The sequence below is a fragment of the Bufo bufo genome, chromosome 5 (genome assembly GCF_905171765.1).
Source record: "Bufo bufo chromosome 5, aBufBuf1.1, whole genome shotgun sequence".
NCBI lineage: Eukaryota > Metazoa > Chordata > Amphibia > Anura > Bufonidae > Bufo > Bufo bufo.
The window spans coordinates 269147706-269173707 of record NC_053393.1 but is presented as its reverse complement, the minus strand read 5'-3'; the positions used below and the strand labels follow the sequence as shown (position 1 = coordinate 269173707).

The window sequence follows — 26002 nt, the reverse complement described above, 5'->3', positions numbered from 1 at the left end:
AACAAAGGCCACCACGCAGTACTGCACCATGTGAACAGTTGTCTAACACAACATGTCCATTACTATCAGAAGCTACAGGTCAATGACCACTATATGCAGACCAATGTGATTAAAACCACCTGTGCCGAATGGGAGGAGTGCTGATACCAGTAATAAAGAAGAAAGATTCAAATAATTGTCTGGGGGTAAAGAACAGAACTGGATCGCACATCCACAATGCTATGCTTTGAACTAACTCGCTGCTCAGCGCTATATTAAAGTGTACAGCCCCCCATACTGCATGCTGTACAAGAGGCATTAGTGTACATTTTGATCAAAAGGCATAAGCCCACTCACCACGCCAAGGTCGCCTCTTTGAGTGGGACCTACTCTGAAAAAAGCGCAGCAACCATGCGGTGACGAGGCGGCACTGCCCTAGTAGGTGGCGGGACCCAGGGATCACCACAGCTTCTTCCCCCAGGACTTCTCTTCACTGCCGTCCTCTCCTGCACTAGTCACATGATGGTGACATCATTGCAGGTCCTTCTCAATCACTGTCTGTTTTACTGGTCACATAACCTGTGATGTCATCACAGGTCCTTCAGCTCTTTCAGTTTATATCAATACAGTTGTATCCAGCAGGCAGGCAGTACATTCGGGGCCTTGGACAAAACATCAGGGGCTCGGGCCTAGAATGTTTTAACCTAACAACACCCCTGGTTCAGGGAGAGCACTGCTTCTGTCGGACACTTCCTCTGCCAGTCAGGGGTATGTCAGCTCCAGTAAGCAGGGGGCCAGGAGAGCATGGCAGTCCAGATAGGTGCTGGTAGTGGGAAACTCAATTATTAGAGGTACTGATAGGGTGATCTGTCACAAAGACCTGGATTGTCGAACGGTGTGTTGTCTTCCTGGCGCTCGAGTTCGACACATCGCAGATTAGATAGACAGATTACTGGGGGGAGGGGGTTTGAGAAGGTCCAGCAATCATGGTCCATATCGGAACCAATGACAAAGGTAGAAGTAGGTGGAGCGTCCTTAAAAATGATTTTAGGGATTTAGGCAGAACAGCCAATCAACAAGCGTTTAACTCTGTGCCCGTAGAAGCCATCACAGCCATGCCTACTAATGGCATGGCTGTGATTGGCCAGTGCAGCATGTGACCCAGCCTCTATATAAGTAAGAGTCACGTAGCGCTGCACATCACTCTGCTCTTACTAGTGTAGGGAGAGGATGCTGATGCTGTGAGAGAGAGAATAGGAAAGAATCTTTAATCAGAACTGCAATTGAACTCAGCAATCTACATAGATTTTGTTGTGTGGGTGCAGTGCACAATCTTTTTACCCTGCACTGAGCTCAGTGACAGAGAAAAATAACTTTTATCCGTCTGTTAGTTAGGTGGGCGGCGGGTGCCATTTTATGCAAGCTCAGTGCACCAGCACTGCATATGTGCTTTTGTGACATAAAAATCCAAGCTTGAAATACTGCAATAATAATCTGGGTTTAAAAAAACACCCATTTTTGGCAATATCCTACATCTGGTGCCTTTGCAGCATTAGTCAGTGTGCAATTTAAGCAAGAAATAAAGCTATGATTTTCTAGGTTTTTAAAAAACACCCTTTTTGTGCAAAATACTAAATTTTACAGCCCTTGCTGCATCTGTACGTGTGAAATTCAAGCGTTATATACTGGTGTCATATTCTGTTATTAAAAAAACACCCATTTTAGGCAAAATACTTAATGTTGCAGTCTTTGCTGCATCTGTTATTGTTAAAACAAGCTTGAAATACTTCAATTATTTTCTGGGTTTTAAAAAACACCCTTTTTAGACAAAATACTCAATTTTACAGCACTTGCTGCATCTGTACGGGTGAAATTCAAACGTTATATACTACTGTCATATTTTGTTATTTAAAAAACACCCATTTAGGGCAAAATACTTAATTTGTGGCCTTGTCTGCATCTGTCAGTGTGAGATACACGCTTTAGATACCTCTGTGCTATTCTGGTATAAAAAAAAACACCCATTTTGGGCATAAATCTTAATTTGTGGCCTTGTCTGCATCTGTACGTGTGAGATACATGCTTTAGACACTGCTGTGCTATTCTGGTATTAAAAACACACCCATTTGGGGCAAAAATCTTAATTTTGCATTCTTTGCTGCATCTGTCATTGTGAGATACACACGTTAGACATTGTTGTTCTATTTTGTTATAAAAAAAACACCCATTTTGGGCAAGATCCTAAATTTGAGAAATATGAGGAGAGTGTCAAATAAGGGAAGTGGTCCCGGTCGTGGTGCTGCTGGTGGAGCTCCTGTTGCAGGGAGAGGACATGGTCGATCTGTGCCAGCTACACGCACAAGTGAAACACCTTTCTCAGGTGCGATTAATTTTTTATTAATCATTCCAATAACAGGGCAACTTAAGAGTCCTGTATTGTTATTTATCGTCACTACCTCCCCGAGTCGGGAGTGGGTAATTGCCGCGCCCTTTCCTTCAATTCTTCTGCTTTAATAATTTTTCCCACATTTCCGCTCTATCACAATTAAATTTCATCTATTGATCTCCCTTGGATATGGTCTCTCTTTCTCACGCTCCCTCTCCGGTGTGGAACCCTGATTCGCCGCTAACCGTGATCACCATGGTAACATTGAAAGTTGATAGAGCAGATATACAATTGGATCGTGAACATTACGGGGACGTGCGACATGGTAGGGCAGTATGTTTGCCTACACAAACTGACTGATGGGTCTGCCCCCTGCAACTTCTGGGTCTCCAAATTGGGCACATGGCCTGAGCTTGCCCTTTACGCCTTGGAGGTGCTGGCCTGCCCTGCAGCCAGTGTATTGTCTGAACGTGTGTTTAGCACGTCTGGAGGGGGTTATCACAGGTTATATTTCCCAATGTTTTGGGGTGTACCCTAATATAAACAATTTTTTTATTTGTATAAATTAAAACCAAAAAACAGTGTTGCCTACCTCCTCCTCCTCCACCGCCACTTCCACCTATACCCCCACATCTACTGCCTCCTCAACCTCCTACTCCATATGGACCTTGTCCTCATAGATCAATATTATAATTTTTTTTTTTTACTTATTTTATGTTATTTTAAGTTTTTTCTCAATCCACATTTGTTTGCAGAGCACTTGCTATGCTCTTGACCACATTTTGCTGGCATTTGCAGCCCTCTAGCCCTTTCTATGACTTTTTTAGAGCCATTTTAGTGCTCAAAAGTTCTGGTCCCTATTTACTTCAATGGGGTTCGGGGTCAAGTTCGGGTCCCGAACTCAAACTTTTTTGTGAAGTTTGGCCGAACTCGTCGAGCCCAAACATCCAGGTGTCCGCTCAACTCTAGCAAGGACCTCAAATGTAGTGTTTTCTGAAATACTACCTGTACCACGAGCCACACAAGAAAGGCAGCGGGAGATTAGGGAGGTTAACAAGTGTCTCAAGAACTAGTGTAGGAAGGAGGGGGTTTGGTTCCTGGAGAACTGGTACGTCTTCTATGTTGGCTACAGGCTCTATCGTAGGGCTGCACCTCAATGGGGAATGGGCAGCTGTTATGGGGGAGAAGATGGCTAGAAGGTTGGAGGAGTGTTTAAACTAGGCACTGGGGGGGGGATTACATTATAGGACGGGAAGATAGTGCAGATAGAGAACTGTGGCAAGGTAATGGAACTGGGGGAGGAATGGAAGGAGGGACTAGAACAGTTCAGAAGGAAAGGTGTAGGGTAAAAAATATACATAAACCTCTTAATTGTATGTACATTAATGCCAGAAGCCTGATTAATAAAACTGGTAAACTTAAATTAGTGATGTGTGAGGAGGACTATGACTAAGTGGTTATAACTGAGACATGGCTGGATGATAGCTATGACTGGGCGGTTAATGTACAGGGTTTCAGTCTGTTTAGAAAAGATCATCAAAGCCGGAGAGGGGGAGGGGTTTGCCTTTATGTAAAGTCCTGTTGAGTCCTGAACATGTTGAGTCACTGTGGGTAGAAATACATGGAGGAAAAAACAATAATAAAATACTAACAGGAGTTTATGATAAGCCACCTTATATACCAGATACCGCAGAAAATCTACTTCTAAACGAAATAGGTGAGGCGGCAAATCATAATCAGTTCGTTATTATGGGGACTTCAACTACCCAGATATAGACTGTGAAACTGAAACCTGTACATCTCATAAAGGAAACAGGTTCTTGCCAATAACCAAAGACAATTAACTTTCCCAACTGGCTCAGGACTCGACTAGAGCGACGGCCACACTGGACTTAGTATTAACCAATAGAACTGACAGAACAACAGATATGCAGGTTGAAGGACACCTAGGAAATAGTGACCATAAAGTAATAACCTTCCAGTTGTCATTTAAAAGAGTGTTTCTTTAGGGAGGAACAAAAATACCAAACTTCAAAAAAGCTAAATTTAGCCAACTAAGAGATGCCATAGGCCTAACTAACTGGGACAAAGTCCTCAAAAATAAAAATACAGTCTCAAAATTTAAAAGCATCCTAAAATCTAATTGTGAGAGGTACATACCTTATGAGAATACAAGTTTGAGGAACAAGAAAAAAAACAATGTGGATAAATAAAAATGTACAGAAAGGAATAAATGACAAAAAGAAGGAATTTAAATCACTAAAACAGGAGGGTAGCGAGGAAGCATTGAAAAACTATAAAGAAAAAAATTGAATATGTAAAAGACAAATAAAAGCAACCAAATTAGAGACCGAGAGATTACTTGCCAAAGAGAGTAAAACTAACCCTAAAATGTTCTTCAATTATATAAATGGTAAAAAAAAATAATCTGAAGGTTGATGAGAGTGGTACGAGACTGGCTACACTCTACGTCGAAATACACTCTGGTTACGCTGGACCAAGCCTTTATTCCACATATAGCACTACCGAACCTACTGCATATCTCATTCGGAAATCTCCCCCAAATGGTAAAAACAAATCCTCTCCTCATGACAACATGGCGGGCATGGTGCAGGGCAAGAGTTCTGTGTAAATTACATGCATCATCGGTGCATCTGACACTAGTAAGGAACGCCTCATTTCAGAACGGATCTTCCCACTCAACGTTCAAACGCTGGCAATCGCAAGGCATCACCAACATTGACAAACTTATAAGCACGCAAACACGAATGGTTAAACCACTCCAGGACTTGCAGATGGAATACCCACACATAATTTTTCCCTTTTTCCCATACTTACAAGCAAAAAGCTATATCAATGAAGTGATTTCCGCCTTGACGGAACGTGAGTGGAGTCCATACTTAATAAAAATGGGGAAGAAACAAATATCATCAAATTACAAATTCCTCCATGTACCAATTGACTATTCCACATCCACAGTTCCCGTGACTAGATGGCAGACAGAGGTACTAAAAGCCATCCCATCAGTGATACTCCGGGCACTGGAATTCTCATACAAACATTTACCTGTAGCAAGATACACAGAGATGATCCTACAAATCTGTCATAGATCATATCTGACTCCGAGAAGGGGGTTTAGAATGGGTATATATGACACCACCAATTGCTTTAAATGCGGGACTTTGGACGCTGGACTTTACCATTGTCTATGGGACTGTCCAATGATAAGAAAGTTATGGGACAAAATCATCACCTTCACTAACACACACTTGACCAATTTTACCCCACGCGACCCACTTTGGGCGCTGTTCGGTTATTTGGATAAGGACAAATACAACTGCAGCCCGGGATGTAGGAAACTGCTACACTTTGTGGCAGCGGCGGGCACCAAGGCAATTTTGCAAGTCTGGTTACAGCCCACAATTCCCCCTTTTAAATTATTCTTGGAGAAACTATCTTATATCATGCGCATGGACTGGGTGGAGGCGTCACACCAAAAAGACAAAAAAGTAGAACATTTCTTTCAGGAGTGGGAAAGCTTTATTAATATACTGCCGTTACATATCCGTAAGGCCATACACGAATGCTTTTCGGGGACCACGTGGTTTCTGCAACAGATGACAGCTGGCGAAGAACCGGTTCTACTATCCTGAATTGGGGGGGGGGGATCATTGAGCCCAAACACTCCCGAGCATCTCCGTTTTTTTTGTTCTAGTCTTTTCTTTATTTGTCTGTGTCGTTCTCTAATTCACTACTACAAAGTACAATAGGAATGAGACAATATCAGGGCATCTACCCCGGGAGCCCACTAGGGATCATATCAGTCTATAATATTAAGACTCTCTCGGGGATGGCTGCTATTGTATCCCACGGAGGCGGACGGCTAATACTGACAGCTTAGTTTGGTTTTCGTCAGCCTCTGTATGTTCATGGACACTACAACTGGTAAACTACTTTGAGCTTGTAAGAATGGATACCAATGGTAGCAGTGCGACACTGCCTTTGTTTGTATGTTTATTCTTTAAATATTTGAAAACTTAATAAAAACAGTTTGGAGAAATCTGAAGGTTGTCGGCCCTTTACAGCGTAATGAGGGGGGAGTTACAGAGAGCCATGAGGAGAAAGCAAAGCTATTAAATATTTTTTTCTCCTCTGTATTCACTGACAGAAATAAACTGAAGAAAATAAACCGTCAGATGAAATGCAGAATGTAAAATTAAATTCCCCATTAAAGAGTGCCCTGTCTGACCTAGAAAGAAGTACAACGGCATCCTTAAAAGATTAAAATAGACAAATCGCCGGACCCAGATGGCATACTCCCCCTTATCCTAAGAGAATTAAGTAATGTCATAGCCAGACCCTTATTTATGATATTTGAGAACTCTATCCTGACAGGGAGTGTTCCACAGGATTGGCGCATAGCAAATGAGGTGCCAATATTCAAAAAGTCCAATAACAGAACCCGGAAACTATAGGCTGGTAAGTTTAACATCTGTCATGGGTAAACAGTTTGAAGGTTTTCTAAGAGATGCTATCTTGGAGTACCTCAATGAAGCCATATCAGCGTGGCTTCATGAGGGATCGGTCATGTCAAACTAATTTAAACTGTTTCTGTGAGGAAGTAAGTTCTAGACTTGACCTCAGCAAATCAATTGATGTCGTATATCTAGACTTCTCCAAAGCATTTGATACTGTACCACATAAAAGGTTAATATATAAAATGAGAATGCTTGGACTGGGGGAAAATGTCTGTACGTGGGTAAGTAACTGGCTCAGTTATAGAAAACAGAGGGTGGTTATTAATGGTACACACTCAGATTGGGTTGCGGTCACAAGGTTACCACAGGGTCAGTATTGGGCTATATTCTCTTCAGTATATTTATTAATGAACTTGTAGAAAGCTTGCACAGTAAATTATACATTTTTGAAGATGACACTAAACTGTGTAAAGTAATTAACATGGAAGAGGACATTATACTGCTACAGATGGATCTGGATATATTGTATAAGTGGCAGATGAGGTTTAACACTGACAAATGTAAGATTATACTCATGGGAAGAAATAATGCAAGTCACCAGTACATACTAAATGGTAAAACACTGGGTAACACTGACATGGAAAAGGACCTTGGAATTTTAGTGAACAGCTAATTAAGCTGTAGAAATCTGTGTCAGGCAGCTGCTGCCAAGGCCAATAAGATAATGGGTTGTATCAAAAGGGGCATAGATGCCCGTGATGAGAACAAAGTCCTGCCACTTTACAAATTACTAGTCAGGAAACACATGGAGTACTGTGTACAGCTCAGGGCTCCTGTGAACAAGGCAGACATAGCAGAGCTTGAGAGGGTTCAGAGGAGTTAGGTTTTCAGAATTATAGCCCAGGTCTTCTCGTGGAGAATTGTATAGATTTGGAGAGAGACCATATTCCTGTACAGTGTATCCTAAATAGGGTTTTCAGTTTTTGTCGTTGATTAATTTTCTTTGGATATGGCAGGATTCTTCAATACTGGATTTAATACTGACAACTTGTTAACAGAAGCAAAGGATGTTCTTTCTGATTAGAACTTTTCTTAGAAAAAATACACACCTTCCTTTAAAGCAGTCTTCAAAGAATTGACAAAAATCTACAAGGAACAGATTGTTTCTTGGTGGGAGGTTCAAAGTTTGGAAAATTACCTCAAACACAATATAGTCCCTAGGGGCTTGAGAATTACTCATGTTGAACAGGAGGCTACAAATAGCTCCCTTCGCTGCATGCATATTTTGTTGGAACAGGAGCATATTTTGCTGAAAGATTTAAATACTAAACTTAAAGAACAGATCAATATCACTTAGTCCTTCATTCCGGAACCAGTGCTTAACCCCTTAACGCCCAGCGCCGCACGGTCCGTGGGGCTCTGGGGAAGGATCGTGGGGGAATCGTGGCACCATGCCTGCTCTTACCGGCAGGTAGCCATGCACCGCCCTCCTGCAGCTCCAAGCGCTGTGATTGGCCGATCAATGAGAATAGCACATTGCAGCGCAGGAAGCTGTCAGATACATTGGGGAGGGTCGGGAGGAGGTCAGGGGGAGGTGGCAGTCAGCACCGGTCACCTCCGAGGTGAGGCAGGGGACACCAGTGTTTTGGGTCCCCTGCCAGCCCTGCTATTGGCTGGAACAATGCTCCAGCCAATGGCAGCGCCATAGCTGCGCAGGAAGAGGCAGATCTTCCCTGCATGCAGCCATTCTAGCTGGTGATTGCATGCAGAGAGGTTCTGTTCTTCTCTGTGCTGCTTGTTGGCTTGCAGGGACTTGTGGTGCACACAGCAGCGATTAAACCCCTTTCCTGCTGAAAAGAAGAAGAAGGAAGAAAATCTGGAATAGCTGCACAGATTTTATTTGTTTTCATTTGCAGCTGTTCCAGATCCCTAAACCACTGGTCGTCCCTGTCCCTTCCCGTCCCCCTTCCCTCCCCTCCAACCTTCCCCCGTCCCCCCGTTCTTTTATTCCAGACGCCATTTAGTCCATGCACTTTTTTGGGTGTTTTTTTTCTTTATATATTTTTTTTTGGTTTACCATTTTCCAGCTCTGCACCACTTTTTCTGCATACGAGCTGTGACCGCCTAGTGCTGTTCAGTGTGTAGCTGCCTGATCAGCACCTGGGGATTATTTGCGTAGAATGTTTTGCCAATTTTTATTTTTATTTTTGTTAAAAAAGAACTGGTAGTTAGGGCTTTATATAAATATATATAGAGTTCTATATTTCTATATATATATAGATATAAGTTAAATTTTTAGCCAGTGTTCACTTTAGCGAATTTTTATACTACAGTTTTTGCACGCATGCACGATCTGTGTGCGTGCGTGCGTGCTGCAGAGCACCGATTAGTAGTGTGCTCAGTAGCATCTGCACATTTTTTATTTAAATTTAAATTTTTAGATTTTTTTGGTGTGAAAAAAGAGCTGCAGTTAGTGGTAGTTAGTTAGATATATCTCATATATATATATATATATATATATAAAAATGAGTTTCTGTCTGTCTGTCTATCTGTCTGTCTAGATGGTCTGTCTGGACGTTCTTTATGCGCGACCAAACGACTGGACCGATCTTCACCAAATTTGGCACACAGGTACATCAGGTGTCCGGGAAGGTTTTAGACTGGGTCTCAGCTCTCTAGGACGTACCGTTCCTGAGATATTCCCCAAAAAAACAAGCCCCTTCCCAAATACAAGCCTGTAAGTCTTTTTCTTCAAATCCCAACTGCCATAAACACAGTTTTACTCCAGGGGCGAGATTTATCATTACTCTGACAGCTCACTCCACTTTCACATATGGCTAAAGTCAGTCTTAGCCAAGTCAGATTTATGATCGGCCCTTTAAGACTGTAATAAATGTGGTTTGACAGTAGCAGTTTATCCTTCAGTAAGCAGCTTTACAAAAGTCACACGTCTTTATGAAAAAGTCGCATGTTCTATTAAAAAGTCGCATAAGATAAGCATGGTCCTCACTGGAGTGAAATTGCGCATTTTTTGCGACTTTTTTGCGACTTTTTAAATAGTCTCAATAGTAAATCTGTCTAGAGATTCTTTTACATAAGAAAACATGCCCACTTTCAGAAAACTGGCGAGCATAGTGCAGAGCCAATAAAATTCGCAAATTTTTGCGCAGTTTAAGCGAATTTGCGACTTTCACTCTATTATTCTGACTTAAGCTAATGATAAATCTGGCCCCAGATTTCCATAACAACCCAGCCATTTTTCTTTACTGCTTAAAGGGGCGAGTACTGTGGAGGTCAATGTTTTTAAAGGGGCGGGCACAGTGAAGGTCACAGTTTTTAAAGGGGCGGGCACAGTGGAGGTCACGGTTATTAAAGGGGCGGGCACACTGGAGGTCACTGTTATTAAATGGGCGTGCACTGTGGAGGTCATTGTTATTAAAGGGGCGAGCTCTATGAAGGTCCCTGTTAACTACCTCCCGACCGCCTAACGCACGGATGCATCCTGGAGGCGGTCGATTCATTCCTCCTGGACTTGCGTCATCTCGCAAGACGCGAGATTTCAGTCAGAGCCGGCCTGCGCATGCGCATCGCGGGCCGGCAAAAGTTCAAGGAGTATTTCGCCAGCAACCTGCCAGCCAATGATCGTTGCTGGCAGGTTGCTGATTTTTAAAAAATCTAATCACAAGCCATCTAACACCTTATATTTATAAATATAAGGTGTTAAATGGCTTCTCTGCTCCTCTGCTGGTCCTTTTGGTCGGTTGGTTCCAGCAGAGGAGCAGACATCACAGTGAGTACCCACCAACACCACACTTAGCCCCAGATCACCCCCATCACCCCAATTAACCCCTTGATCACCCCTTGATCGCCCCCTGTCAATCACCTAGTGAAAGGGAAAAAAGTGATCAGTGTAAACTGTCACTTTTTTTTTTCACTGGTATTGACTGATAGGTTTTAGGATAGTTTAGGCCCCTTGGTTAGGTAGTTAGCGTCAGTTAGCGCCCAGCCCACCGCACCGCAGTCACTGATTCGCTGATTAGCGTATCGCTAATCAGCTTTTGTACTTTTATAGTATCTGTAAGTGATCAAAACTGATCACAGTCAGATCTATAATTGTATTAGTGTCCCCTTAGTTCGCCCTCCACCCAAAACGCAGTGTTTGCCCGATCAGGCCTGATCGGTCGCCCACACGTGTGTTCACCCACGCCCGCCCCGCCGCAGTGACAAAAAATTATTTTTTTTGATCACTGCACAATCACTTTACAAACGCTGCGGCGATAAAAAAATCAGTTTTGATATTTTTTATCAATCGCAGCGGCCTCCGGTACTTCGCTAGCCTCCCATTTGTAAGACAGGCTTGCTTTTTTTCTTGGGTAGTCTCAGGGAATAACCCTAAATTTAGTAGTCCAAATGTCAAACAGGGGGTATTCTTCTGAAGAGGCCTACAGGATTCTGACCCAGTCGGATGAGGAATGGGAACCCTCATCTGATGAATCTAGCGGGTCAGAATATGAACCTGTAGAAAGCAGTGGCAGTCTGACCCAAAGTTCGGACGAGGAGGTTGAGGTCCCTGATAGCACCAGGCGTACCCGGCCCCGTGTCGCTAGACCACAGGTTGCGCAGGATCCGTTTCAAGGGCAGCAGAGTGGGGCTGGCGCTGTCGGATTACGTGGTGAGGCATACACCAGCAGCGTAGCCCATCCTGGACCTAGTACCAGCACTGCCGTACAACATGGTGAAGTGGCGAGCACCAGAAGGGCAGTTGAAGTTGGTACGGTGGCACGCGCAATAGTTACCCCGTCGCAGCCACTGCACAGACAGGCCCGTAGAGCCCCTAGAGTCCCTGAGGTGCTGGCAAACCCTGATTGGCAGTCCCCAACTTCAGCCGCACCTGTAGTTCCCCCTTTCACCGCCCAGTCTGGAGTTCGGGTTGAGACAGCTTAGATCGGTTCGGCACTGGGATTTTTTAGCTGTTCTTGACTGCGGAGCTCTTGGACTTAGTCGTGGCAGAAACAAATCGGTATGCCACTCAATTTATAGCCGCCAACCCGGGAAGCTTTTATGCCCAGCCTTTCCGGTGGAAACCAGTCCAAGTTTCCGAAATTAAAATTTTTCTGGGCCTTCTCCTCAACATGGGTCTAACCAAAAAGCATGAATTGCGGTCATATTGGTCCACGAACCCAATTCATCACATGCCCATGTTCTCTGCTGCTATGTCCAGAACACGATTTGAGAACACCTCCCGTCCCAGATGCCACCCAGCTTTTGACCGGCTCCACAAAATTCGGCCCCTCATAGACCACTTCAACAACAAATTTGCAGATTTGTATACCCCTGAGCAAAACATCTGCGTAGACGAGTCCCTTATGCATTTTACCGGGTGCCTTGGCTTCAAACAATACATCCCAAGCAAGCGCGCCCGGTATGGGGTCAAATTGTATAAGCTCTGTGAAAGGGCCACAGGCTATACCCACAAATTTCGGATCTATGAGGGAAAAGATCAGACCCTGGAGCCGGTTGGTTGCCCTGACTACCTGGGGAGCAGTGGGAAGACAGTCTGGGACTTGGTGTCACCCTTATTTGGCAAGGGGTACCATCTTTATGTGGGCAATTTTTACACAAGTGTGCCCCTCTTCAGGCATTTGTTCTCTACAGTAAGGCTGGGAGAACAGGATCCTTCCTCAAATTTCAGGAAGAGATCATCGAGAACCTCCTGTATCCAGGAGGTTCCGTGGCCCCATCCACCAGTGTAGTGAGCCGTCTACACGAGCGACATTTCCCCAATGTCGTTGCTGGTACCTCAACCCAACCGTCACCCCGAAAAAGATGTCGTGTCTGTAGCAGGAGTGGAATAAGGCGGGACACCCGCTATTTCTGTCCTGACTGCCCTGACCACCCTGCCCTATGCTTAGGGGAGTGTTTCCGGAAGTACCACATTCATTGACCAGGTCCTCCCGTGTAGTTCTAGGCTGATTCCTGACCTTTCTCAGAATCCTCCTTACCCCACGAGGCGAGATCTTGCATGGAGCCCCAGACCGAGGAAGATTGACAGTCATCTTGTGTTTCTTCCATTTTCTTATAATTGCACCAACAGTTGTCACCTTCTTACCAAGCTGCTTGCCTATTGTCCTGTAGACCTGCCCATCCCAGCCTTATGCAGGTCTACAATTTTGTCCCTGGTGTCCTTAGACAGCTCTTTGGTCTTGGCCATGGTGTAGAGGTTGGAGTGTGATTGATTTGAGTGTGGACAGGTGTAATTTATACAGATAATGAGTTCAAACATGTGCAATTAATACAGGTAATGAGTGCAGAGTAAGAGGGCTTCTTAAAGAAAAACTAGCACGTCTCTAAGAGGCAGAATTCTTGCTGGTTGGTAGGTGATCAAATACACTGCCTGTCCCAAAAAATTGTCGCCACCCAAAAAAAAGGTCCCACAATATTTTGTTGGACCGCTTTTGGCTTTGATTACGGCATGTATTCGCTGTGGCATTGTTTCGATAAGCTTCTGCAATGTCACAAGATTTATTTCCATCCAGTGTTGCATTCATTTTTCACCAAGATTTTGCATTGATGATGGTAGAGTCTGACCGCTGCGCAAAGCCTTCTCCAGCACATCCCAAAGATTCTCAATGGGGTTAAGGTCTGGACTCTATGGTGGCCAATCCATGTGTGAAAATGATGTCTCATGCTCCCTGAACCACTCTTTTACAATTTGAGCCCGATGAATCCTGGCATCTTGGAATATGCCGTGCCATCAGGGAGGAAAAAATCCATTGATGGAATAACCTGGTCATTCAGTATGTTCAGGTAGTCAGCTGACCTCATTCTTGGAGCACATACTGTTGCTGAACCTAGCCCTGACCAACTGCAGCAACCCCAGATCATAGCACTGCCCCCACAGGCTTGTACAGTAGGCACTAGTCATGATGGGTGCATCACTTCATCTTCCTCTCTTCTTACCCTGATGCGCCCATCACTCTGGAACAGGGTAAATCTTGACTCATCAAACCACATGACCTTCTTCTATTGCTCCAGCGTGCAATCTTTATACTCCCTAGCAAATTTGAAGTTTTTTTTTCTGGTTTGCCTCAGTGATTAGTGGTTTCGCCATGCGTTCCCTTCGCATTGTGCGTGTGGAAATGCCCTTACTTTCACTATTAAACATAGCCCTGAGTTCTACTGTTGTTTTTCTTCGATTTGATTTCACCAAACGTTTAAGTGATCGCCGATCACAATCATTCAGGATTTTTTCCCCGCCACATTTCTTCCTCGAATACGATGGGTCCCCACTAACCTTCCAGTTTTTAATAATGCGTTGGACAGTTCTTAACCCAATTTTAGTAGTTTCTGCAATCTCCTTAGATGTTTTCTCTGCTTGATGCATGCCAATGATTTGACCCTTCTCAAAGATCTTTTCCACGACCACGAGATGTGTCTTTCGACATGGTTGTTTAAGAAATGAGAAGCAACTCATTGCACCAGTTGGGGTTAAATAACTTATTGCCAGGTGAAAGAAAGGTGGCGACTTTTATTTTGGACACGCAGTGTACTTATTTCATGCAATAAAATTTAAATTAATTAATTAAAAATCATACAATGTGATTTTCTGGATTTTTTTTTAATATTCTGTCTCTCACAGTTGAGGTGTACCTACGATAAAAGTTACAGACTTGCAAAATCGTCAGTGAATTTTCCCCACCGTGTGTGTGTGTGTGTATATATATATATATATATATATATTAGTAAGGGATTGTTTACTTTTAGGGGGTCGACATCGCAAATTACTTCACCAGACAAGGGTAGAATGTCCAAACTCGCGTTTTATTCCGGCTAGGCTCTAACTAAACACATAAACGTATCCCTGACTCACCTAGAGAGCCCTGTTCACACATGGAACACAAATGCGGCTTTCCTCAGGCATACAGTCCAGCAACCTCCAGGCTGTGACACTTCAATACCTTTTGGGGCATTGTGGCCCAGTAGTCCTCCCGACTCTGGCCTCGTGATCCTTGTTTCACAGGCGTCACCGCGTCCCCCAAAGTTCAGGCTATCGCGTAGCCTCGTTGCCACTCAGCCCACCTGGCTGAGACCACTCACACAGAGCCTCACCAGGACTCTGCTTCACAAAACACTCCAGAGTGAGACACACCCACTTCCAGAAACCAGATTAAATGGAATCCCTAGACGTGAGCATGCCCTAAGTCCCGGACTGGAGCATGGGGAACAGGCACCCATCCAACACATTGCCTGTTCCCAGTAAAAGCCCGCCCTGGACTAGCTGAACCAGCTACACTATCTATATGGTGTCCCCCAACTACTTTAGTGGACACCTGAACTAGGGCTTTTACTCCACCAAGGCCTAGCCCCTTGGTGACACGCTCCTGGTGCAAACAAAACCTCAAAGTTCACATTGCCACAATATATAGTCAACAATATATATATATATATATCATGTAGATTGTAAACCCTCACGGGCAGGGCCCTCTCTCTTTCCGTACTAGTTTGTAACTCGTCTTGATTATGCTTAGTGCAATTGTCTGTATTATGTATGTATACCCCTTTTCATATGTACAGCGCTATGGGATGAATGGCGCTTTAATAATAAATAATAATAATAATTTATATATATTCCAAGAATTTTAGACCTTTAGACCGGGGGAAGGTGCTGTCCCAGCTATTTCTTTCAACTAAGATTCATTATTGTATTCTGTTTTATTTGTTAACCACTACTGCCCTCAAGTGTCTATTTTATATAGCAAGTGTACTATCTTACATTGCTAGTAGAAGAAATTGACACATTTCAGAGACTTCTCTCACGTAATTTGATTGCAGAATAATACCAGTTTCAGTCGACACATTGTAAAACGTCAAGATAACTGCAGTAATATACCAGTTTTAGCTAACACATTGTATTGTATCAAAATACACAGTTTTAGTGAACTCATTGTGCTGCAATAATTCCAATATATCAGTTTCAGATAACGCATTCTATTACATCAAGACACCCGCAGTTTTAGTGAATGCTTTGTTCTGCAATAACTGCCTTAATATACCAGTTTCAATTAATGCATTGTATTACATCTAAAAATACCGTGCAGTTTTCTTGAACACATAGTGCTGCATTAACTGCATTAATATACCAATTTCAGTTAACGCATTGTATTGTGTCAAGACACTAAAACATTTTTTGGGTTTCAAAAATGATATTATTGTGTAAAATTTAAATAAAAAAAGTGTACATATTAGGTATTGCCACGTCCGTAACGACCTGCTCTATAAAGATATCACATGACCTAACCCCTCAGGTGAACACTGTGAAAAAAATTAAATTAAAACTGTCACCTTACATCACAAAAAGTGTAATACCAAACAGTCAAAAAGTCATATGCACCCTAAAATAGTACCAATCAAACCGTCATTTCATACCGAAAAAAAATGAGCCCCTACATAAGACAGTCGCATAAAAAATAAATATGGCTTTCAGAATTTTTTTCAATTATTTATTATGTAAAACTGAAACAAACAAACAAAAAAGTGGTCCTATTTGGTATTGTCATTAGAGATGGCCCGAATAGTTCGCCGGCGAACATAGCTTGTTCGCGTTCGCCGCGGCGGGCAAACATATGTGATGTTCGGTCCGCCCCCTATACATCATCATTGAGTAAACTTTGACCCTGTACCTCACAGTCAGTAGACACATTCCAGCCAATCAGCAGCAGACCCTCCCTCCCAGGCCCTCCCACCTCCCGGACAGCATCCATTTTAGATTCATTCGGAATCTGCATTCTCAGTGAGAGGAGGGAAAGTGCTTCTGCTGATTCAATAGGGAAAGCGTTAGCTAGGGCATTGTTCTGTGTCCACAGACTCATCTGCTGTAAGGACAGTGTCCTGACAGCATCCCAAAAAGCCCTTTTCAGGGCTGGTACATCAGTCTGCTTTTTTTTTTTTTATATATATACATATATTGCAGTTGCCTGCCCGTGTGTGAGAGGAGGGACAGTGCTGCTTGCTGCTGCTGATTCAATAGGGAAAGCGTTAGCTAGGGCAGTGTTCCTAGTCCACAGACTCATCTGCTGTAAGGACAGCGTCCTGACAGCACCCCAAAAAGCCCTTTTCAGGGCTGGTACATCAGTCTGCTTTTTTTTTTATATATACATATATTGCAGTTGCCTGCCCGTGTGTGAGAGGCTGCAGGCTCAGTCACAGACAGCACTGTGTGCACACCATTCATACAGGGTGTGACAGAAAATACCTTGCAGATAAAAAAAATTCTATTTAATATTTTTCTGTGATCTAAGCCCGTGTGTGTCAGGCCCACACAGACTGTATTGTGGCTAGTGGCTAGACCTCCACTTATACCGTTACAGGGTGTCATTTACTCACAAATACCTTGCAGATAAAAAAAAATCCTATTACATTTTTTTCTGTGATCTAATCCCATTTGCAAGCCAGCGTGTGTCAGGCCCACACAGACTGTATTGTGGCCACTGGCTAGTGGCTAGACCTCCACTTATACCGTTACAGGGTGTCATTTACTCACAAATACCTCGCAGATAAAAAAAAAATATATTTAATATTTTTCTGTGATCTAAGCCCGTGTGTGTCAGGCCCACACAGACTGTATTGTGGCTAGTGGCTAGACCTCCACTTATACCGTTACAGGGTGTCATTTACTCACAAATACCTCGCAGATAAAAAAAAATTCTATTACATTTTTTTCTGTGATCTAATCCCATTTGCAAGCCCGTGTGTGTCAGGCCCACACAGACTGTATTGTGGCCACTGGCTAGTGGCTAGACCTCCACTTATACCGTTACAGGGTGTCATTTACTCACAAATACCTCGCAGATAAAAAAAAATGATATTTCATTTTTTTCTGTGATCTAATCCCATTTTCAAGCTCGTGTGTGTCAGGCCCACACAGACTGTATTGTATGGGTGGGTTTTTAATACATAAAATAAAAAAATCATAATAAAGTCTCTTAATAGTTTATTAGAAATAATGCAGACAATTTAAAAAATCCCCATCAATTCCAATACAAAGCACGTACAAAGCTCAGAACTAAATTATTCCAGGATGTCGTAAATGGTTCGTTAATTCGACAATGGTTAATCAATTCGACACACGTCCCCGGAAAGGGGACGTAACAGGGATTAAACTGATAGGAATAGTACTAGTTAAGACACCACTCATATAGAGTGTCACAGCACATTGCTCCGTGCACGCACAGTGCCCCAACTTGGAGCTGAGTAAGAGGACCGACCAAGCTGCTTTTTCCATCTCCCGGTTCCTAAAATCAATTCATTTTGGTGTATCAGAGTTTGGTCTGTCACTGTGAAGGCAGTCGAAAGTACCTGGCCTAAATTTTTTTTCACAAAAGGCAATCCCACCCTGATATGGGACGTAACAGGGATTAAACTGATGAGAATAGTACTACAGAAAATACCACTCATATCCGGTGGGGCAGTAAATTGCACTGCGCAGACGCAGTGACCGTGGCGTGGATTCAAACAAAGGGGAGGGAGCCAGCATTTTTTTAACCATCTCCCCGTTCGAAAAATCTATTTAATAATTTGACCCCAGATTGGGGACGTAACAGGGATTAAACTGATGAAAATAGTACTACAGAAAATACCACTCATATCCAGTGGGGCAGTAAATTGCACGGTGCAGACGCAGTGACCGTGGAGTAGATTCAAACAAAGGGGAGGGAGCCAGCATTTTTTTTAACCATCTCCACGTTCGAAAAATCTATTTAATAAATTAACCCCAGATTGGGGACGTAACAGGGATTAAACTGATGAGAAGAGAGAACTACAGAAAATACCACTCATATCGGGTGGGGCAGTAAATTGCACGGCACAGATGCAGTGACCATGGATTCAAACAAAGGGGAGGGAGCCAGCGTTTTTTTTAACCATCTCCCCGTTCGAAAAAATCAATTCAATTCACCTTTCCGAGACCCTGGGTGTTGTACGTGGCTGGGTGGAGGAAGAAACCTTCAATGACATCAACGGGACATGGCTAGCTTGGTATCCAACCTTGAACAAATGGGGAGTTTGCGGTTGGGCAAATAGACTGTTTGCGGTTGTTTGCGGTGCATTAAAAGGGGAGTTTGGTCTGTCAATGTCTGTGAATCGGGCGTAACCCTTACACTACCTGATCGATACAACATCATACCTGATCGTATACACACACTGGATGTTTTAAACCACGTTGTTCAAAAAAAAATTGGATTGTTAGGTGATTTATGCCCTTTATGGATTAAAATCCAACTCTGCGTCAACTACATAATTTTCCATGGGAGTTTTGCCATGGATCCCCCTCCGGCATGCCACAGTCCAGGTGTTAGTCCCCTTGAAACAACTTTTCCATCACTACTGTGGCTAGAAAGAGTCCCTGTGGGTTTTAAAATTCGCCTGCCTATTGAAGTCTATGGCGGTTCGCCCGGTTCGCCTGTTCACGAACATTTGCAGAAATTCGCGTTCGGCGTTCGCGAACGGAAAATTTTATGTTCGCGACATCACTAATTGTCATGTCCGCAACAACCTGCTCTATAAAAATACCACATGATCTAACCTGTCAGATAAACATTGTAAATAACAAACAATAAAAATGGTCCCTCACAAAAAGTGTAATATAGAGCAACTAAAAATCATATATACCCTAAAATAGTAACAACAAAACTGCTACCTTATCCCGTAGTTTCCAAAATCGGGTCCTTTTTTTTTTTCTTAGAGTTTCTACTCTAAGGGTGCATCAGGGGGTCTTCAAATGTGACATTAAAATTATCCTGGTGAAATCTGCCTTCCAAAAAACATAATGGTGTTCCTTTCCTTCTGCACCCTGCCGTGTGCATGTACAGCAGTTTACGACCACATATGGGGTGTTTCTGTAAACTACAGAATCAGGGCAATAAATATTGAGTTTTGTTTGGCTGTTAACCCTTGCTTTGTTACTGGAAAAAATGGATTAAAATGGAAAATCTGCCAAAAAGTTAAATTCTGAAATTTCATCTACATTTTCCTTTAATTCTTGTGGAACACTGAAATGGTTACCAAAGTTTGTTAAAATAGTTTTGAATACCTTGAGGGGTGTAGTTTTTAAAATGGGGCCGTTTATGGGTGGTTTCTATTATATAAGCCTCACAAATGACTTCAGACCTGAACTGGTCCTTAAAAAGAGGGTTTTGGAAATTTTCTGAAAATGTTCAAGTTTTGCTTCTAAACTTCTAAGCCTTCTAATGTCCCAAAAAAATAAAATGTAATTTACAAAATGATCCAAACATGAAGTAGACATATGGGAAATATTAAGTAATAACTATTTTAGGAGGTATCACTATCTGTTTTAAACGCAGAGTAATTAAAATTTTGAAAATTGAGAATTTTTCCAAATTTGGTATCTTTTATATATAAAAATGAAATATTTTGACTAAAATTTATCACTGTTATGAAGTACAATATGTGACGAGAAAATCATCTCAAAATGGCCTGGTCCTTAAGGTGAAAAATGCCAGGGTCCTTAAGGGGTTAAAGAGGGCCTTTCATGGGTTTTTATATCGCAAACTGGTATGCTTACCAGATTATGTGGCCCCTTTAGATGCCAACACCTTTTTTAAAAAAAAATAAAGAATACCCCCGCTGTTTTTGGCACCGTATATGCTAATTCAGAACATCGGTACAGGGAGGAGACATCTTGTTTCCTCAGTGAGTGTCTCCTTCTCGCTGTCTGTCGCCGTCCATTCACAGTAGACCGCATCACAGCCATGGAGAAGGTGAGATGTTCTTGTGAGATTTGGTAATTCTCATGAGAATAGGCTGTGTAAATGAGAATAGTACTTGCTGTACTTGCATGCATAGCTTGTTCTTTCGAGAACAGTTCACCTTCTACCTGGCTGTAACACTGTCCGTTACGGTCTCCTCTTCCCTGTACCGATGGTCTGAATTAGCACATAGGGTGCTAGAAATCAGCACAGGGAGGCACAGCGATGGAGTGGAGGGGAATTTGTGAAAAATAAAAATCTGGAAAGCATACCTGTTTGTGATATAAAATCCCATGACATGTTATACCAATTTTCAAGCCAATTGAATTGATTCCGACTCAAATCAAATTTTTTTAAAGATTGGACGAATCAGACATGAAACGAATTTCAGGAAATTTTTTAATCTCTAATAGGAATATAATATGAATGAATGAATATTATTTTTAGGTGAGCGAATACCATATTTAGAAATTTGTTTGCGCTTTGTTTACTGGTAAAAGATGAATTGCGTTACGGATTCCGTTACCACGGACCATAACGCAATTCTATGATGGAATGCATAACGGAATGCCTTTAGAGGCATTCCGTTATTCATTTCGTCATAATAGAAGTCTATGGGCTGCAAAACGGATCTGTTCCGTTTCCGTTATGCATTACATCATAAAAATGCGTTAAGGTCCGTGTTTACTGAATCCATAACGCAATTCACCTTTTACTAGTAAACGAAGCGTGAACGAATTTCATAACCTGAAATTCGCTCATCTCTAATTATTTTAAAAGCAGGTTTTGTGTATGTCAGAAGTGTGAACATTTTCCAGAAACTTGGGTTAGTGTAAGGATTAAATTGTTACTTGTACTTGCCCCTTGATGTAACTTTGTTTATTTTTTATTGCAGGGAAATATGCTATGCGAGACCTGGTGCACCGTCTTCCTGGTGGAAACAACTGCAACACCCTAACTAGCAAGACAATGTCTGATGACACTGTTACTGCTATCTGCTGTACTCTACATGAAGTCATTACTAAGAATATGGAGAACGCTAAAGCCCTGCGAGACGCAGGGGGCATTGAAAAATTAGTTGCCATTTCCAAGAGTAAAGGAGACAAGTAGGCAAACATTGTGTTCACTTTACCTTTTTTTGTATTTTTCATTTTCTCTTTTCAAATAACTGTTCTTGTCACAGAACACATGATAGATTTATTTTTCCTTAGGTTGTACCCTTACATGTACCACTTAGTTACTGGTAATTTATTATTGTATTAATGTATTTTATTTTATTTGAGTTTTTCAATGTATTTTTTGTTTTTATGTTGTAGCTGTTATTTTTTTTTTTTTTTTTTTATTGATTAACAAATGGCATAAAAATTATTCATTATGATTCTTTAGGAAGGGTAGAGCATCCCCTCCCCCAGGAACAAGTAAGTGACTGAGGACATGCACAGAGATCTTATCCTGCCTTATTTGGACCCCCAGGAGTACAACAGAGCTGTCACTAAATCTTCAGCCCTGACTGCTATGTTCAACATTTCCCAGTTCATAGAGCAAAACTGCCAACTGATTGTTTATGTCAAAACATGTCACTCCGGGTGGGCGTGCAAAAGAGATTACCCTCATTATAATACTGGCCATCAGCAGGATAAAGGCAGGATGTCAGCCATGCTCTGCAAGATGCAGCTGCCTGCAGTCTTGCTTCCCCAAGCATCTTGTAGAGCATTCCTTACTAAATAGGAAGGCTTCATTGGAGGAGAGCTTCTCAGAGAGAGAGAGAGAAAGCTTCTTTAGACTGACTTGCTGTTACCATCAGCATTTCTGATTATCTGGGTTCACATGTTCATATTATTTTAATATCTTTATTCACAAATTTTAAACACCATTACAAGAAGACCAATAAATGTGATTTACATATACTGTTCCCCTGTGCATCGCCACCATCATTTATAAAACCATATTGTGCCTGCCCACTACGCACTACAGCTGGACTATGGTGTGTCGTGGGCCTGCAGTAGAGCGTCCACCTCCTATAAGCAAGTACTGTACTTGCCATAGCTGCACAGGATTCTGATACTTGTCCCTCTCTCTAGATCTGGTTCTTGAAGTTCTTGTCTGGATAGACACTCCCCCCCCCAGACAAGAACTTCCTGATCTGAAGAGAAGGGTGAGTGGCAGGCAGAGTGTTGAGAGTGGTAATGCCAGCAAAAGCAGATTGTTGAGTGTGAGTCTAAGCTGTTTCCCTGACTCACTTTGACCCAGGCTGTCCCTGTTATAAATGTTCTGAAGGCCTGCACAATCTAGAATGGAGGTGGAAAGTACTGCCTACCATGGGGTGTTTTACTAAATACTGCCTATTGTGGAATGTTTCACTAAATTCTGTTTACCGTGGGTGTTTTACTACATACTGCCTACTGTGGGGTGTTTTACAACATACTGCCCATTGGTTGGTGTTCTTGTGGAGTGTTATACTATACTGCTGACAGTATGAGCAAGTCCTGATGGTGTCACGGCCTTTGGTTTGCGCTGTGACCCTGTTTCCACACTTGCAGTTGCCCGCGTCAACGTGTTGCTGTGAGTATGCGGTGGCAGTGTCTCGGCCTTGTGGGGGATTGACGTTACATGGTTGCCACGCATGCTGTTGCCGGTGGTAACGTGTGGTTTGGTATGCTTGTGTGTGCACTTCCCCTTTAAGTGGCTTCCTTCCACTTTCTGGTGTTGGAAGGGTTAACTCCCTTCCTAGTGTTTTGTGAACACTGGGTTTATGTGTGTGTGTGTGGCTGCTTGGGCTATTTAGCCTCTGCTGGATGCCTGAAGCTGAGGGTTCCTCTAGCCTTGGTGTATGCTGGTGGTTCACTGTTCCTGGCTTTTACCATCTGTCCAGTCAGGGCGACCCTTGTGGTCATTGATGTTATTATGGTGTCTCTTTCCCTTCTTATCTTTTGGTTTGCGTGTGTTATGTTCGGGTGTTGTATGTCTTGTGTTGTGTTACATGGCTGGTGATGTTTGGTGTCCAGCATGTTTGCTATACATTCCCCTGTCTCACGTTTATTGCAGCTATGGCTGTCCTGGGTTCCTGTGTGGTTGTGGTTTGTGCTGTGTCTTTAATGTTGGTGTGGACAGCAGCACTTGTGCATGGGTTCCAGTCAGTGTGTCTGTGGCAGGTAAGTGTGTTATGAGTTTTGCTTACCTGCCAACTCCATATGCTGTATGTGTTCCCCTCTCCTTGCAGCCTAGCCTCAGATAGAGACTCCTGTTCCTCCATGACTGGGATGAACAGGTTGTCTCTTCCCGGCTCCTTGCTGAGGGCTTTCCAGGTCTCTAGGAATCCAGAGTATGAGCCGTCCTTCCATCGGGGTCTGCTCATATGGTGAGGAGTCAGGGAGATGATTAGGGAAGCTGTAGGAGGTGACCTGGTCCCTTATGACTCCTTTTGGCCAGGCTGATCCCCTTTTACCCTTTGACACCGCACAGTGGGGGGGTTTCCCCCACTCCCCACCGTGACAGATTGTGAACAAACTCATACGCTGGAACCTAAGCCCTGCTGACACTGAAGCAAACCCTAACTTAGGGAGCGGGGAATGAGACAGCCAGTACCTTACACCGTGAAGGGACCAGCGTCTCCCTGAGACCTAGAAGCAACACACGCACAAAAGGGAGAACAGGAGGACTTAGCTTGAGACAAGCGGGAAGTAGAGGATCCACAAACAACCTGAATAGAACTCCAGAAGGAAAATATCAACCGAAAAGTCAGCAGTAAGAGGCGGACTTAAATAGAGTATCTTAAACAGCTAACTAGCAGAACCTGTGGAGAAGGTGAGATCCTGCCCACAACAACAAACAGAAGGGAAACACAGAAAGACCTGTCAGATAGACCCACATGCTGCAAGTCTGTCCGATCTTCTCAGATCTCTCACAGGGCAGGCAGTGACAGTTTTAAAGTATATACTGGTAGGGGCCTGGAAGTGTTATACTATATATTGCAAAAGGGTTGTATATACTGTAAGAAGCTGGGGGTGGTATTGTATGTACTGTGAGGGCTTGGTGATGTTATACTATATATGTGGTATTGTTTTCTATAACCTCCTAAGCCACCGTATGGAGCAGGCTCTGCAGTGATCTCTCTCCAAATGCAGTGGGTGCCGGGTGTATAATCAGGGTGGATTTGATTTAAATCAAAATGATTTTAAATCACGATTTAAATCACGATTTATTTCACTAGTCAGTAAAGCTTGATTTAAATCATAGTTTTCTACATAAAGACTAATTCTTGCTGGTGTAACTTATAATATGCAAGTAGATGAAGATTTAAACAACTTCTCATATTAGTTTGATTAGGTTGATTCTGCATTCATAGGTTTGTAGAAGTTAGGATTAAGGTATTTTTCTCAACTCTGTTCATGTTATAACATTTTTGCTGTGAAGAAGAGGCATGTGATCTCTGCTGAGTCAAATTCAGTTTTGAGAACTGCAAAAGTAAACCAAGCATCTGTGATAATATCTTGTAGGCAGAGAAACTGCCCAATAATCTTACAAAAACCTCTGGAAGAGCATGACATTGTGAATGGATTAATGGAATTTATTTACCAAAAAAATTACACATATAGAAATATAGATTGTGTCGGCATATAAGAACCATTTGGCCCATCTAGTCTGCCCAATATACAGAATACTATGGATAGCCCCTGGCCCTATCTTATACAAAGGATGGCCTTATGCCTATCCCATGGATGCTTAAACTCCTTCACTGTATTTGCAGCTACCACTTCTGCAGGAAGGCTATTCCATGCATCCACTACTCTCTCAGTAAAGTAATACTTCCTGATATTACTTTTAAACCTTTGCCCTTCTAATTTAAAACTATGTCCTCTTGTAGCAGTTTTTCTTCTTTTAAATATTCTCTCCTCTTTTACCTTGTTGATTCTCTTTATGTATTTAAAAGTTTCTATCATCAAGCCTCTCCCTATACACCCAAGCATTCTGCTAGCATTTCCTGCTGCTCTATGACATTGACTGCCTACCTTTTAATTCTTCTGAAATAATGACCCCTAAATCCCTTTCCTCAGATACTGAGGTTAGGACTGTATCACTGATTTTATATTCTGCTCTTGGGTTTTTATGCCCCAGGTGCATTATCTTGCACTTATCAACATTAAATTTTAGTTGCCAGATTTTTGACCATTCCTCTAGTTTTCCTAAATCCTTTTCCATTTGGTGTATCCATCCAGGAACATCAACCCTGTTACAAATCTTTGTGTCATCAGAAAAAAGACACACCTTACCATCGAGGCCTTCTGCAATATATATTAAACAATATGGGTCCCAGAACAGATCCCTAAGGTACCCCACTGGTAACAAGACCATTGTCTGAATATACTCCATTGACTACAACCCTCTGTTGTCTGTCC

At 42.6% G+C, this 26002-nt stretch overlaps 1 protein-coding gene across 1 annotated transcript in view; it reads left to right on the top strand.

Annotated features, from left to right (window-relative positions):
• The window catches only part of CTNND2 (catenin delta 2), a 1763242-nt gene that overhangs the window by 1142799 nt on the left and 594441 nt on the right, over window positions 1–26002 (top strand). Inside the window, 1 exon segment of the mRNA XM_040431740.1 lies at window positions 21502–21712. Within this exon segment, the coding sequence (XP_040287674.1) occupies window positions 21502–21712 (211 nt within the window).